This window comes from Scleropages formosus, chromosome 21, assembly GCF_900964775.1.
Source record: "Scleropages formosus chromosome 21, fSclFor1.1, whole genome shotgun sequence".
In the NCBI taxonomy this organism is placed as follows: domain Eukaryota; kingdom Metazoa; phylum Chordata; class Actinopteri; order Osteoglossiformes; family Osteoglossidae; genus Scleropages; species Scleropages formosus.
Genome location: NC_041826.1, coordinates 21208626 through 21223715, shown reverse-complemented (window position 1 = coordinate 21223715; position 15090 = coordinate 21208626). Strand labels below are relative to the sequence as shown.

At 46.4% G+C, this 15090-nt stretch overlaps 1 protein-coding gene across 2 annotated transcripts; it reads right to left on the bottom strand.

The window, feature by feature from the left end:
• Positions 1 to 6861: 6861 nt before the first annotated feature.
• LOC108921018 (sodium-coupled neutral amino acid transporter 2-like) lies at positions 6862 to 13145 on the bottom strand. Of its 2 annotated transcripts, none has more exons than XM_018730213.2 (16): positions 12861 to 13145; positions 11811 to 11999; positions 11551 to 11632; positions 11340 to 11458; positions 10098 to 10171; positions 9910 to 10002; positions 9716 to 9797; positions 9342 to 9424; positions 9144 to 9202; positions 8777 to 8953; positions 8383 to 8462; positions 8044 to 8144; positions 7774 to 7898; positions 7508 to 7652; positions 7312 to 7409; positions 6862 to 7128 (listed from the first exon to the last, which is right to left on the bottom strand). In XM_018730213.2, exons 2-16 carry the CDS (start codon positions 11882 to 11884, stop codon positions 7033 to 7035), a joined length of 1488 nt encoding a protein of 495 aa, XP_018585729.1. In that variant the 5' UTR covers positions 11885 to 11999; positions 12861 to 13145; the 3' UTR covers positions 6862 to 7032. The 2 variants fall into 2 exon arrangements, with proteins under 2 accessions (XP_018585729.1, XP_018585728.1); XM_018730212.2 differs by having other exon boundaries at positions 11811 to 11912.
• Positions 13146 to 15090: the final 1945 nt, after the last annotated feature.

The window sequence follows — 15090 nt, the reverse complement described above, 5'->3', positions numbered from 1 at the left end:
CGTCTAGGACTAAACGACAGCGCCGCTAGGGGTCGCTGTTGTTTTCTTCAAGACTCCGAGAATAGAAAAGGCGCAGTGCTGCCACCTACCGCCAGAACATGAAATGTTCTCAATTAAATTGTAAACGTAGGACGCGCGCAGCCTTCGTTGAACATATTATTAAAGTATAACTTGAACTTCCTTTGAAAGGCTCTTTCATATTCGGAAGTTTTCGAAGTACAATGTCACTTCTGTGACACAAGCAATCTTCAGCTAGTGCAGATTACAAAGGGTTGTCTTTGTGCCACGTCCAAATCTAAACATCATATCTAGATTCGTTGATGTTTTAATAACAGAACATATGATAATACGTTTAGTAACATACTAAACCACCTTCCTGTGTTACTGTTAAATTAGCTGTATTACTTCATGGTTTTAAAATTCTCCTGAGAGCGTCTGTATTTCTACGTCATTTTTAAATTGCAGAAGTGCATGCAAATACTGACCACTAGAGGGAGCCACTATCATATCAAGGACCAATGAAGCGACCTCGTGTGGTTTAAATGTCCGCTGGTGTCCAGGAAAAATTAATGGATATAGGGTATGTTTACTGTCTGTAATAAGGAGAATTATAACTGTGCTTCTGTTAAGGAGGCCTGGAGCTTATGTTGTCAGGTCTTATCTCATATCCATCACATCTGTGTATTTCTATTGACTTGATAATGCTATTTTATGTATTTGAAGGCTTGTGTAGAGACAATCAATACATGAAAACCAGGGGTGGTAATAACAATGTTACATTTAAAATGAAGTTTGCCAAAAGGTCATTGCTTTGAAAATGGCAGTTCCTCAAATCTAAAACCTCTTGCGTTTAAAATCATCCATCCATCCATCCATCCATCTTCCTCCGCTTTTATCCAGGGCCGGGTCGCGGGGGCAGCAGTCCGAGCAGAGTCCTTCAGACTTCCCTCTCCCTGCACACCTCCTCCAGTTCCTCTGGGGGAACCCCAAGGCGTTCCCAGGCCAGCCGGGAGACATAGTCTCTCCAACGTGTCCTGGGTCTGCCCCGAGGCCTCCTCCCAGTGGGACAAGCCCGGAACACCTCCCCAGGGAGGCGTCCAGGAAGCATCCGGAACAGATGCCCGAGCCACCTCAACTGGCTCCTCTCAATGCGGAGGAGCAGCGGCTCTACTCCGAGCTCCTCCCGGGTGACCGAGCTCCTCACCCTAAAAAATTCCCTAAGGGTGCACCCAGCCACTCTGCGGAGGAAACTCATTTCTGCCGCTTGTATCCGCGATCTCATTCTTTCGGTCATGATCCAGAGTTCATGACCATAGGTGAGGGTAGGAACGTAGATCGACCGGTAAATTGAGAGCTTCGCCTTACGACTCAGCTCCCTCTTCACCACAACAGACCGGTACAATGACCGCATTACTGCGGACGCCGCACCGATCCGTCTGTCAACCTGCCGCTCCATTTTTCCCTCACTCGTGAACAAGACCCCGAGATACTTAAACTCCTCCACCTGAGGGAGCAACTCCCCCCTAACCCGGAGGGGGCAATCCACCTTTTTCCGACTGAGAACCATGGCCTCGGATTTGGAGGTGCTGATTCTCATCCCCGCCGCTTCGCACTCGGCTGCAAACCTCCCCAGTCTTGACTTGATGAAGCCAACAGGACCACATCGTCCACAAAAAGCAGAGACGAGATCTCGCGGCCACCAAAACAGACACCCTCCGTTCCCTGACTGCGCCTAGAAATTCTGTCCATAAAGATAATGAACAGAATCGGTGACAAAGGGCAGCCCTGGCGGAGTCCAACATGCACCGGGAACAGGTCTGACTTACTGCCGGCAATGCGAACCAAGCTCCTGCTCCGGTCATACAGGGAACGAACAGCCCGTAGCAACGAGCCCCGAACCCCATAATCCCGAAGTACCTCCCACAGGATGCCACGAGGGACACGGTCGAATGCCTTCTCCAGGTCCACAAAACACATATGGACTGGTTGGGCAAACTCCCACGAACCCTCCAGCACCCTAGTGAGGGTATAGAGCTGGTCCAGTGTTCCACGGCCAGGGCGAAAACCGCATTGCTCCTCCTGAATCCGAGGTTCGACTATCGGTCGGATTCTCCTTTCCAGTACCCCGGCATAGACTTTCCCAGGGAGGCTAAGGAGTGTGATCCCCCTGTAGTTGGAACACAATCTCCGGTCCCCCTTCTTAAAAAGAGGGACCACCACCCCGGTCTGCCAGTCCAGAGGCACCGTTCCCGAACTCCACGCGATGCTGCAGAGGCGTGTCAGCCAAGACAGCCCCACAACATCCAGAGACTTGAGAAACTCGGGGCGGATCTCATCCACCCCCGGAGCCTTGCCACCGAGGAGTTTTTTGACTACCTCAGCAACTTCAGCCAGGGTAATGAACGAGTCCCCCCCCAAGTCCCCAGCCTCAGCTTCCTCTACGGAAGGCGTGTCGGAGGGATTGAGGAGATCCTCAAAGTACTCCTTCCACCGCCCGAGAACATCCTCAGCTGAGGTCAGCAGCGCACCACTTCCACTGTAAACAGTGTTCGTGGAACACCGCTTCCCCCCTCTGAGTCGCCGGACGGTTTGCCAGAATCTCTTTGAGGCCGACCGAAAGTCTTCCTCCATGGCCTCACCGAACTCCTCCCAAGCCCGAGTTTTTGCCGTGGCGACTGCCAGAGCCGCGCTCCGTTTGGCCCGTCGGTACCTGTCAGCTGCTTCAGGAGTCCCATGAGCCAGCCAGGCCCAATAGAACTCCTTTTTCAGCTTGACGGCATCCCTTACTTCCGGTGTCCACCACCGTGTTCGGGGATTGCCGCCGCGACAGGCGCCGGAGACCTTATGGCCGCAGCTCCGAACCGCCGCCCCGACAACGGAGGCGCGGAACATAGTCCATTCAGACTCAATGTCCCCCACCTCCCTCGGGACCTGGTTGAAGCTCTGTCGGAGGTGGGAGTTGAAGACCTCTCTGACAGGGGCCTTCGCCAAACGTTCCCAACAGACCCTCACTATGCGTTTGGGCCTGCCAGGTCTGTCCAGCTTTTTCCCCCGCCATCGAATCCAACTCACCACCAGGTGGTGATCAGTTGACAGCTCAGCCCCTCTCTTCACCCGAGTGTCCAAGACATATGGCCGAAGGTCAGAAGAAACGACTACAAAGTCGATCATCGACCTCCGACCTAGGGTGTCCTGGTGCCAAGTGCACTGATGGACACCCTTATGCATGAACATGGTGTTCGTTATGGATAAACCGCGACTAGCACAGAAATCCAATAACAACTCACCGCTCGGGTTCAGATCAGGGAGGCCGTTCCTCCCAATCACGCCCCTCCAGGTATCACTGTCGCTGCCCACGTGGGCGTTAAAGTCCCCCAGTAGAACGACAGAGTCCCCAGTGGGAGCGCTTTCCAGCACGCCCCCCAGGGACTCTAAAAAGGCCGGGTACTCTACACTGCCGCTAGGCGCATAAGCACAAACGACAGTGAGAGACCGTTCCCTGACCCGAAGGCGTAGGGAGACGACCCTCTCATTCACCGGGGTAGACTCCAACACATGGCGGCTGAACTGGGGGGCTATTAATAAGCCCACACCAGCCCGCCGCCTCTCACCTTGGGCAACGCCAGAATAGTGGAGAGTCCACCCTCGATCGAGGAGAGTGGTTCCAGAACCCAAGCTGTGAGTGGAAGTGAGCCCGACTATATCTAGACGGTATCTCTCAACTTCCCGCACCAGCTCAGGCTCCTTCCCCGCCAGTGAGGTGACATTCCAAGTCCCAATTACCAGAGTTGGCACCTGAGGTTTGGGTCAGCCGGGCACTCGGCCCCGACCACCGCCCAAATCACAATGCACCGGCCCCTTACGGTTTCTCCGGCAGGTGGTGAGCCCACCGAAGAGCGGCTCCACGTCATGGCTTCGGGCTGAGCCCGGCCAGGCCCCATGGGCATAGACCTGGCCACCAGGCGCTCGCATGCGAGCCCCCCCCCCAGGCCTGGCTCCAGGGTGGGGCCCCGGTGACCCCATACCGGGCGGGGTAAACGAAAGCCTTGATTTTTCCTTCATAAGGGGTTTTTGAACCACGCTTTGTCTCGTCTGTCATCCAGGACCTGTCTGCCATGGGAGACCCTACCAGGGGCATATAGCCCCAGACAACATAGCTCCTGGACTCATTCAGGCACTCAAACCCCTCCACCACGGTAAGGTGGCGGTTCACAGAGGAGCGTTTAAAATCAGGATGTGGTTTTTGTGCTGCTGAGTTCTTTAGTCAACAGTTCCGGAGAAACCGTTGAGGGCCGCAAATAGCGTGAGCAAATGAAGAGAGTTTCAGTTGCACAGAGAAGCCTAATTTATTGCTTTGTATAAAAAAAAAGGAGGTGCAGAATGTAGCATGGGTGCTTGATCCCGTATGAGCTGTTTTAATGTAGGTTCAAATCTTGCTGTTTGTTCTCCCTGTGTTTTTATGAGTTTCTTCCTGTTGCTCCAGTTTCCTCCATGGCCTAAAGAGACGTTTCAGGTGAATTGTGACACTAGTTGCCCTTAGTGTCTAGCATTTTACATAGAGGAAAAAGGTATATGCTTCTTTAGTCCCAATCTGTCTAATTAAATCTGTCTAGATGTAAGACATTCATTGCTGTACACTACATTTAATTGCTGTCTAATTAACAAAAGGTTATTTCATGACTCTAAAGTGATTGCACTGAGATACATACATACACACACACACACTTTCTGAACCGCTTGTCCCATACCAGGCCGCGGGGAACTGGAGCCTACCTGGCAACACAGGGTGTAAGGCCCGAGGGGGAGGGGAAACACCCAGGACAGGATGCCAGTCCATCGCAAGGCACCCCAAGTGGGACTTGAACCCCAGACACACTGCGCCACCACACCCCCAACACATTGCCATACTCCAGAGGTTAATGATCCAGGTTAAGACACTCACCAGTAGCTGCATATATATATTTTTCACACACACAAAATGGTAATTGTGGACAGGATCAACAAAAATTCCTTGAAAGCACATTATTAAATATTCTTTTTGATAGCAACAATCCTGCAAAGTGTGACAGGAAGGTAGAAGTTATTCTTTTATTTCAACAATAATTACATAATGTACAGAAGGCTTCATTGAAACATGAAGAGGCAGATAGCACTGGCAGAGAAGTTCTGTGTGCCCAGGGTAACTACAGAGTTCAACTCACAGCTTAATGATATTTAGAGGGAATAAAAGTATATTGAACCAAAATACAAAAGGCAAAGCAAATTAGTAATATGAAAAAGTATCCTTCCTTTTGGTATGCTTTGCTGAAAAGTCTTTTAACATTACAAATGATAGTCTACTTGTATAGTGAAAACATAAATATCAACTGACCTACCATTTATTTTTGTGAGAGGAGACTACTGTGGTAATAAATCTACCAGGCATTTATGTCTCTCAAATTTTTAGGAAACTGACAAAAAGACTAAATCTAGGTTTATTCAATACCACTCATATATATATATATATATATACACATATCTACAGAACATTTAAATAGTAAGATGCATTACACTGATTTCATGTTAAATAACTTTAGACAGTACATTTTGATGATCACTGAAGAATATTGTGGAAGCACAGTGACACTAAGATCTGTTTTGGTGGAAACAAAGCTGCATGTATAAGTCTGATGTACAAAAATACAGTAGTACTACTAGACAAGGTTGTCTACAGCAATGATGAAGGTCTCAAGCAGTCTTAAAACATGGTATACATCCTTCAGAGCACACATTCTAACATGAAGCGCTACATAAAATCTTTCATTTTGGAAAAACATTTAGAAAAGTTCAGTTTGTAGCTCATCATTTACTTGAGCAAAAAACACTTTAGTGTAACGTTTTCCATACAAACATTTTATGTAAAAATCTATCGCTTCATAGCATCAAATATCCTGGTAACAAGCACAGGCTTCTGAACACTACTTCAAGTAATGCCTGACACCAGTCTTCCTTTCATAACGTTATTAGACCCAACCGTCATCTTGTGCAGTGTTAACGTCACTACAACTGTAGCGTAACCACGGGAACCTGTGAGGAAATTATGCGTACAGGAGCTGACGCCCATCTGAATTGTTGTAGCAGTTAGCTTTGGAACAGGTTGCATAACACCACTATATCTTCCCACTGAGGTTGACAGGGTTTACATTAATTCATTTAGCAGACACTTTTTTCCAAAGTAACTTACAATGTTAGTCTACCTACAATTATTTACCCATTTCTACAGCTGGGTTATTTTTTACTGGAGCACTTCAGAGTTAGTACCTTTCTCAGGGGTACTACAGCCAGAGGTAGGATCAAACCTGTAACCCTTAGGTTCAAAGACAACAGCACTAAGCCCTATGCTACCAGCTGTCCCTAGCTGTACCTTACTGCCAGTGTAATACTTGTATCAAGTTAAATCGACTCTGCCCAATACTCTTGGGCAAAATACTGTCAAACTGGCATTTGAATTCACACACAAACATACAACAGTTGAACGTATGCTGAACAGTACATGCTTTTGGAAAAGTGTCAAATTAAGTTTTACAGCAGAGTGAAAAACTTAGTGCCTCTGCTTCTGCAGGTTATAGATCCAGTTAAATAACACAACATGATATGACCACTTGTGGAACCATCCTGAATATGAAATAGAACTTTCACTGCATTGTGAAAATGTTACTTCTACATTCTTATTTGAGGCACAATCAAAAGGTTTACACTGTACCAGAGTAAAGACAGAAACAATTAAAACCCCAAAACCATCCATGTGGTCTAAAAACATACTGTACAAAGTTCAATACATTCTCTTGGAATGGAACAGGTCACTGCTCATAATTGTACTTGAGCAAGTTTTTTTTTTTTTTTTTTTTTTTTTTTAGCCTGCAGCCTTTACAATCTTGGCAACAGCTGTCAGCTTAGTGGTAGTGCTGCTGCTGCTGCTGCGCAACCAGGAGGTGCTGCTGGAACCTTCCTCCTGCTGAAGGGTGGTGTTGCAGGGTTGACTGTCACTGGTGCCTAGTGAGCCCCACTAGTATTATTGATCCAGTCCAGGACAATCAGGGTCATGCAGCCGATCATGACCAAAAAGCCAGTACACAGGAAGAGTGTCGCCTGAAGGAAAAAGACAAATTAAGGCCTTTGCTTTCTGCCATTACAAAAACAAAAATGTTGCTGAGAATAGAACTGAAAGACTTAAATGCATTCTCATACTTCTGACCTCTATAGGTTAAACTGCACATTATCCTGTCACCGCCTCACAGCCGATGAAGAGCTAGTGCAGTGCTTGCTGCTTACCGCAATCTTGTTGAACGAATTCATCGGCTCCTTTTTCACCAGTTTGATGTAGAATGCAGATGGGAGAATGAAGATCAGTATCGCAGCAGAAGAAGCACCTAGACATAACGTCAGACATTCGTCAGTGAAATACAACAGCATACCAGTAGCGACAGAATGTGAAAGGCTGTACAAATCATGAAGCACTAATTCCTACCAATGATTCCAAAAATGTCCCTGATGGTGGGCACCAGGATGACGAGCATATTTGTGCCACCAATGAGGACAACGGTGATGATGATGTGCCTGAGCCAGCTAAACTCACGGGAGGCACACAGGAGTTGGTTCACAGAGGTGCGGATCTGCCACGAGAAGAACAGAAGTGGAAAATCAGTTTTCACCTGTTCATCGTAATAGCGTTCACTTTGATAACATGCATTACATTCATTCATAGAGCTGCATGTAGTCAGTGAGGGTACGTACTGGAAAGAGAACCACAGGAACGGTCAAGGTGACAGCAGTGAGCACGGCTAGCCGCACAACCAGGAGGACCACATCAAATTTGTACACCTTGGAGTAGGTGTGCAGCAGCTCTGATTCCACATTATCTGCAGGAGAACAAACCAGGGTTATATCAGGCTGTCGGCATCTACTGCTTGCATGTGTGATGCAAATCTCTCAACATCTAGAAAGGCTGGAAAGAGGTCTTGCTTTCCCCACTGTATCTCCTGAAGGGCAAAGAAAAGCACTTACCACTAAAGGTCAGGTAACCAAAGAGCGCTGCCAGCAGGTACATGATGAACATCGTTAAGAAGGAGACGTTGGCCACATTCTGCATTTTTTTTTGGGTGCGGCTAGAGACAGAAGGAACACAGTGAGCATTATAGAAGGCGCTAAAATGTTCCACCGTTTCTCTATTTCACTACTAGAACTAAATATACAGCAACTTGTCAAGACAGCGGTATAATGGTGAATAAACCTTCTGTGAGCCGTCTTGCTACAAGCCTCAACCAATAATATACCTAATGCCTCATAAGGACATATTAAACGTTTAAATATCTAGAAGCTAGTGAGGAGAGCAGAGGTACTTACTCTTTTAGCTCCTCGTACATGGGCAAAATTGCAGGATGGCAGACAAAGGCAAACGTCAGGATGGGAACAGCATAAACTGTCTAAAAATCAACAAGAAACATCCATTGTTTAGAAAACATTTATTCATTTAACAGACATTTTCCTCCAAAGTGACATATAATGACAACTAGTAGTTAGATGACACCTTTATCCTTATTGTACTTGCAGAGCTTCACACTCCTTACAATCACTGAGCCATTTATGCAGCAGAGCAACGCAATGCGCGCGCGCGCGCGCACACACACACACACACACACACACACAGTAAGGGCATTGCGAACGTTACGATTGCAAGGACAAAACTTTTCTCAGATACTCGGAATCTGAAGCACCATTATGCCTGTTAAGCTCATACCTGAGAATTGAACACAAAGTATTTTGGTGCGCACACATCGTCGCTGTAGTCAGTGGCATTGTTCACGTGCTCAAGAAAGTAGGCTGCCATCTTCGAGACAGTGGTATTGAGAGTTGCATTCACAGCATCCTGTTCCAGCGGCAGGGGGCAGGGGATTTGAAACTTCTTGTAGATAACCTGCAGGGCAGTGCAGCGACATAGTCTCACTAAAAAACAAAATCCCAACAGGAATCCACCACCAATCTGTTGATTGCCTTTAGAAAGGGAACATACAGCACTTGTACTGTTGCGGTTCAAATTCTGTCACCTTGCACACAGTAAAAAGGAGAGACAAGCAAGAACAGGCAGTTGTGATGCCCAGACTTACCACAACCAAGAAGAACACCATGCAGAGCAACGAAAAACCGCTGGTGTAACCAAGATAACCTATAAAGCAGAATACGAGAATTAAAACACATTGTTGCTGCGTTTAAACATTGATAGTAAAAGCAGTTTTGCCTACACCTTTACTCTTCTCAGAAAGAGTACGTAATTATACCATAGAAGTAGTTCTTTTCATGCTTACCGAGGTTTCGTAGCAATGACAGTGGTAATATAATGACAAGGGACACAAGCAGCACAAGGTTGTCTCCATCGAGGTACCATTCTCTGCAAAACGAAGGAAAACACACACACACTTAAGAGAATAAATGCACAAGAGGTTAACTGTCCTACAATCAAGTGATAAACTTAACCTGCAAACATCTTGGAACCTCACAAGCAATCCAGATTTATATTCAGTGTATTGCATGCATATTATATAAACACACACTGAAGCCTCTACTTGCTCAGTAACTTGTAACTATATTCAGATATAACTGACAGTTTAGCATTGGGGGGGGTCATTGATCCACAAGGGTTAAGGAGAAAACTGCTGCAACAGGAAGTTAATCCACATACCCCGTGCTCTCCTTGATCCCCAGGAAAGCCTGGATGACAACTGGGAGCTCATACTTCACAATGAAAAGGTAGCTTGACATGGCTGCAGAATAAAAGTATTTTCAGATTTTCACTCATGCAACCAATGAACGTTTTAGCAGCAGTGCTTTACAAAATGTTATTCCAGAATTGTATGTCCCTGGAAACGGAGTTACCTCCAATGTTCTGCATGGTGATGGAGCAGGAAGTGGCTAATTTCCCAGGTAAACCAAAGGCCTTGTACCCCAACTGCTCATACACTGATGACCCTGGATAAGAGAAAGATAATTTGCATTCAGTCACATCACTAATTCATGCCAGAGGAAACAATGACTATGACTTGTTAAGCAGCAGAATACATTACCTCCTTCATTCGCAGTCTTCAGCAGCAGATGCACAGAATAAAGGGAGAAGAGCAGTACAGCTACTAGAAGAATCCTGAGAAGAGGAAGCATGAGCGTACTTAACACACAGGTGCCCAAGTAAGACGAATGCAGAAATGGTTCAAAATAGTAAAATTTCCAATTACCAAATGATACTATAAGATGCCTGACTGCCACCTTTGCAGAAATATGCGTTGAGCACACAAGAAATATCAAGTTCACAGTTGTGATTACGTGTGGGACTGCAATCTTTTTCATTCACTAATCAAATATGTCAAAGATAAAAGGTGCAACACCATTGTCCAAACACAGTACAAAAAACACAAAAAGGAAATACTTACGAGAAGCATTTTAAGGGCACATTAACTAAACTGCCAATATGTATTATTTTTTACATTTCTATTAACAGAATATTTTACTGCTATTACGAATGGCAACAAACTAATCATTTCCTGTCCTTGGCAAAAGCAACAAACGATGAAGAAAGCTGTTCTAATACTGTATGTGTGTGTGTGGGGGAATTATTTGAAACACAATGCTGCTTGAAAGTTTGTGAACCCTACAGAGATGGTCATTATTCTTTAATACACACACACACACACATTTTCAGAACCGCTTGTCCCTTACGGGGTCACGGGGAACCGGAGCCTACCCGGCAACACAGGGCGTAAGGCCGGAGGGGGAAGGGGACACACCCAGGACGGGACGCCAGTCCGTCACAAGGCACCCCAAGCGGGACTCGAACCCCAGACCCACCGGAGAGTAGGACTGCGGTCCAACCATTTGAAAAACCATTTTGCGGTAAAACTAAGGGACACAAGGGTTCACACACTTTCAAGCAGCACTGTCTGATGTACATTATTGAACATTACTGCTCATATCGAAGTCAAACTACGAGTCATCCATTCACGGCACAAACCTCCGAGTTATGCAACTCGGCAGGACTGAGCATTCAAAAAAAGAGGATTACGCATTAATCGCTTCCTTTCAGTCACGCTAAGAGTCAGGTTGTAGTACTCAACCAGTTCTGCTCCATCTGTTTGTAAACATTAGATACAGATGTTTCAGTAGTGTGTGTGTGTATATTATATATAATATATATATATTCCCATAATGACAGAAAACACCCACAGTTGGGGTACTGGCACCTGACCCGCTTCAACACCGCCAATTCCCGACAAGAGCTCACAGCAAGGTTTTTTGACCCCCAGTTTGACACTCACACAAACAAGGCGATCCCCGTGTTAGCCATGGCATAAGAAAGACCCAGGATGCCGCTGCCCATGATGGCATTGCCAAGGTTGAAGACAGACATCCCAAAGGAGGCAGTACCCTGCTGCTGCTGGAATGAAGTCACACAACACAGTTAGTGTTTGGCAGGAACATCATGAAACTGGGAATAAGTGCATCTTGAGTTGACATCTGGACACTTACATATTCGGCTTCATATTTCTTTTTCCCCAGCTCATGGTCATCGAGGAAGTTCTGCCTTTCCGCGTCCACGTCGGCACAACAACTAATGCAACACAAACAGCATATGTGATTACTGAAGCATTACAAATGTGTTTAAAGTGACATGCACTGATTTACATAACGCCGTTTCTCATCCAGTGTGTATTTTTTTTTTTAAAATCCATCCACCTCAATGCTCAGTCCCAAAAGAAATAGACGAAATCGTTGACAGGTGTCCTTACTTGGACAGGTGCCCCTTCTCCAGGGCCGGGCTGCTGGGGTTGACGCTGCCATTGTACTCGAGAGGGTGGCTCATCGCGCTTTCAGGGCTTCCTCGACTTTCGCTGTGGATGAGAGGAGGGCGCGGTCAGCGATTTCCGCTAGGACTCGTGGGTCTCCTTCAAGGGCTGCTGTCGGTGGACTCGGTGCCACTGCATTGCAATGGTGAGCCAATGATGAGAGCAAGACAATGAGAGGCTGCAGCCAGTTACAAATAAACCCAGCAAGAGGAGAGGGGGGGCAGAGAAGAGAAGAGGAAGGGAGGGAGGGAGGGGTGGGGTGGAGGGGAGGGGCGGGGAGAGGAGGGAAGGGGGGGGGTTGACTCATGCAGAATGGAAAAATACCAGCCGGCTCCTGTGGTGCTGTGTGATCATGAGTCCATGTATAGTCAGAGACCTAATAATACTGTGTAAACCGCTCCCTGCACGAGGCTCGCAGAATAAAAATCTTTTCTCTTTAAACGTGTCATTCATCGTTCTATTAACAATAAATATGACACATTAAAATATTCCATTTATTCAACATCCCCGACAATAATGAGCGTCACAAAAAATAGCTGTCCGTTCGGATCGCAGCATCCATCGTTCAGTGTCGTTTGACACCTGGCTTTGTGGTGTGTGTGTGTGTGTGTGTGTATGGGGGGGGGGGCAGTGTTTACACGGCCCTCGCGCCGCATCACACCCTCCTCTTCCTCGCAGCATCAATCAATGATGATTCGGCGGGTCACGAGCCTGCCGCAGAGCGCGCGCCTCGGCGCCGGGTGACCTACAGTGAGTGTCCGAAGGACACCGCATCCTCACGCGCCTCTTTCCCCGGGCGGGAAGGCGCGAGGAGGATGAGGAGGAGGAGGACACACTAACGGTAGAAACGAAGTAAAAAAAAAAAAAAAAAAGCAGAGTACAGCGCTGTTCACCGCGCACCGCTCGCGACAGACGTCGGCGGCGCTCGAGCCGCTGGCATCATCGGTTCACACGACTAGTAGGAAATCACTTCAGACGAAGAGCAGTTCTTACCTCAGGCAAGATATCGGCGATGAATAAAATCCTCTTAAGGGCGGATTGGAAAATAAAAACTAGTATTATGGAACGTTCTCAAGTCCAAAAAATATATATTCAGTAATAACTGTAAATATTTTTAAAAAAAAAACAGAAAATAAATACTAGTATTAACAAAAAAAAAACACACTTAAATTACTCTACACAATTAAATAGAGAAGTTAAAAAAAATAATAAGGTTTAAAGGAGGTTCTTCCCGATACGGAAGAACTAACGGACCGACGGTCGGAAGGATCCTAGCAGACGCGACGCGACGCGACGCGACGTGACACTGTCCGGTTCTGCGACTCTGACGCACGGAGAAACGCGGAGCTGCGTTTTATTCGTCGTCATTGCATCAGAAAGAGGGGCGTGGTGAAGGCAGGAATGCGCGCGCACATGGCGCCTTTGTGTACAAATAGGGTCGTGAGTAGCGGGGAGTAGCTGCACCACGCGCTCCCTTCTGATTCAGCTGGTGCTCCCAGTCTTTCACTTTCGGCCCTAAATAATGACTTATAATTCCCATAGAAGTAATGTAGAAGGTCGCGAGGGTGGCCTCCGCCCCATCGTTCGAGTAACCCTCCGTGAGTCTGTATATGCCCCACCGAGTACCAATATTTTTGGGCCCCTCGCTGCCTCACACAACTTCTTGTTATTCCACCGATGAGTCGCTTGCAAGTTGCAACTGACTGCGGTGGCCCGGCTACGCCTCTGGTTCGGCAACATGGCTGGAATTTGAAGAGTTGGCCTTATCCATCAAGAATCCCGCGAAGACTTTGCTCAGAAAGCGCAGATTTCATCATGTGACATAGGGTTTGCGGAACACTTAATCCGACACAATCCCTTCATGACTGAATGACCTCGTTAGTCAGGGCGAAGCTCTTACACGGTCAGGACACCTGCTGGCCTATTTTGAACGGTGCTCTTCTCCGAGATCCTTCGCATTTCCTGCGTGTGAGTAGATGCTTAAGGAAGCATTTGAAGTTAGGGACTTTGCTGGAGGTAAAAGAGCAGAGTCATGCAGCAGGTCACAAGATCCTCATCCGTAATTCCGCCGTCGCTCTTAGAGTCTCCTTCAGCATGGGCTGCTTTCATCTGATCCATTAGAGAGAATGTGGGTACAGTGCATTTAACTCTGGTGGACTGTCAATGCATCTCAATGTACCATTTTTCTCCCTGTCTTGGGTGAGTTGAGTGAACCACAGATTAGATTTTGTCCACCCCATCACACCTTGCGAGTTGTGTTTTTTAGACTGGTCTGGTCTGGTCTTCCGGCCTCAGCCGTCAAACGTCTCCAGCTGATACAGGCTTGAGATGTGCTTGACCTAACAAAGTATTCCAATGCATTTAACATGAGGTTCCAGCATGGGTTTCCTGGCATTATGGAAAGTAGGGAACCAACCAACCCAACCAACCAATGAATGAATGAATCAATCAATCCAGGATGCAGCAGTTTTCTGAGATTAAATAACCCTGAGGAACAGGTAATTACCGTAATATTTTCTTTTGGATTGTGTTAAAGTAAACAATGTTTTGACAGAAAAAAACTGGCTAAAACAATGTCGACATTGGCTAAATTTCACACAAACTTACTAACTAAACGTCGCAGAACGAGGAAGAGGCAGTGAAGGAAAAGTGTCATATTAAAGACACTGCAGGGAACACTTGAGGTAAAACACCTTTTCCTCGTCTTGGAAACAGTACACTCAAAATATTTAGCTTGAAACTACACTGTTGACATTATGTAGTATTTTGTATTTGGAACAGTTGTCTGATATCATGACTCGGCACTTCCTTATCAGGTATGCAAACAATTGGGAAATTTTACATTTACTTTGTTCATCTGGCCAAGAGGAGTCAGAGTAATCCTTGATGCTGAATTGGTTGATTCTTGTGGGTGGGTGGAAATGGCATCTAAAAAATCCAGGATGAACCACAGTACAATGACACAGCAAAGTGTCTTTACTCTTAGGTGGCAAAATGCCTACCTGTTCACATATAAGTGTGGTACGTCCACATGATTTGTCATTTTCTTGAATCGTCTCTGCAAATGTTCTCAGCAAGGCTGTTTGCAATACAACTCTTTAGATATTTAATTTAAAATTTTACCAGTTGTTCCTCCTTGTTTGGTGAATCTTCAGTTTTGATAATGACCAATTTAAGGGTCTTAAAATACTTTTTAATGGCGTAAGCCAAACCAAAATTTAAA

Excerpts from the sequence above, each read along its gene's own strand:
- LOC108921018 (XM_018730213.2), bottom strand. The coding sequence starts at position 11,884 with ATGAGCCACCCTCTCGAGTACAATGGCAGCGTCAACCCCAGCAGCCCG. Across the intron at positions 10,003-10,097 it reads GAAGACTGCGAATGAAGGAG|GGTCATCAGTGTATGAGCAG; the intron begins GTAATGTATTCT and ends TCTCTTATCCAG. Across the intron at positions 9,203-9,341 it reads GTCATTGCTACGAAACCTCG|GTTATCTTGGTTACACCAGC; the intron begins GTAAGCATGAAA and ends TCTGCTTTATAG.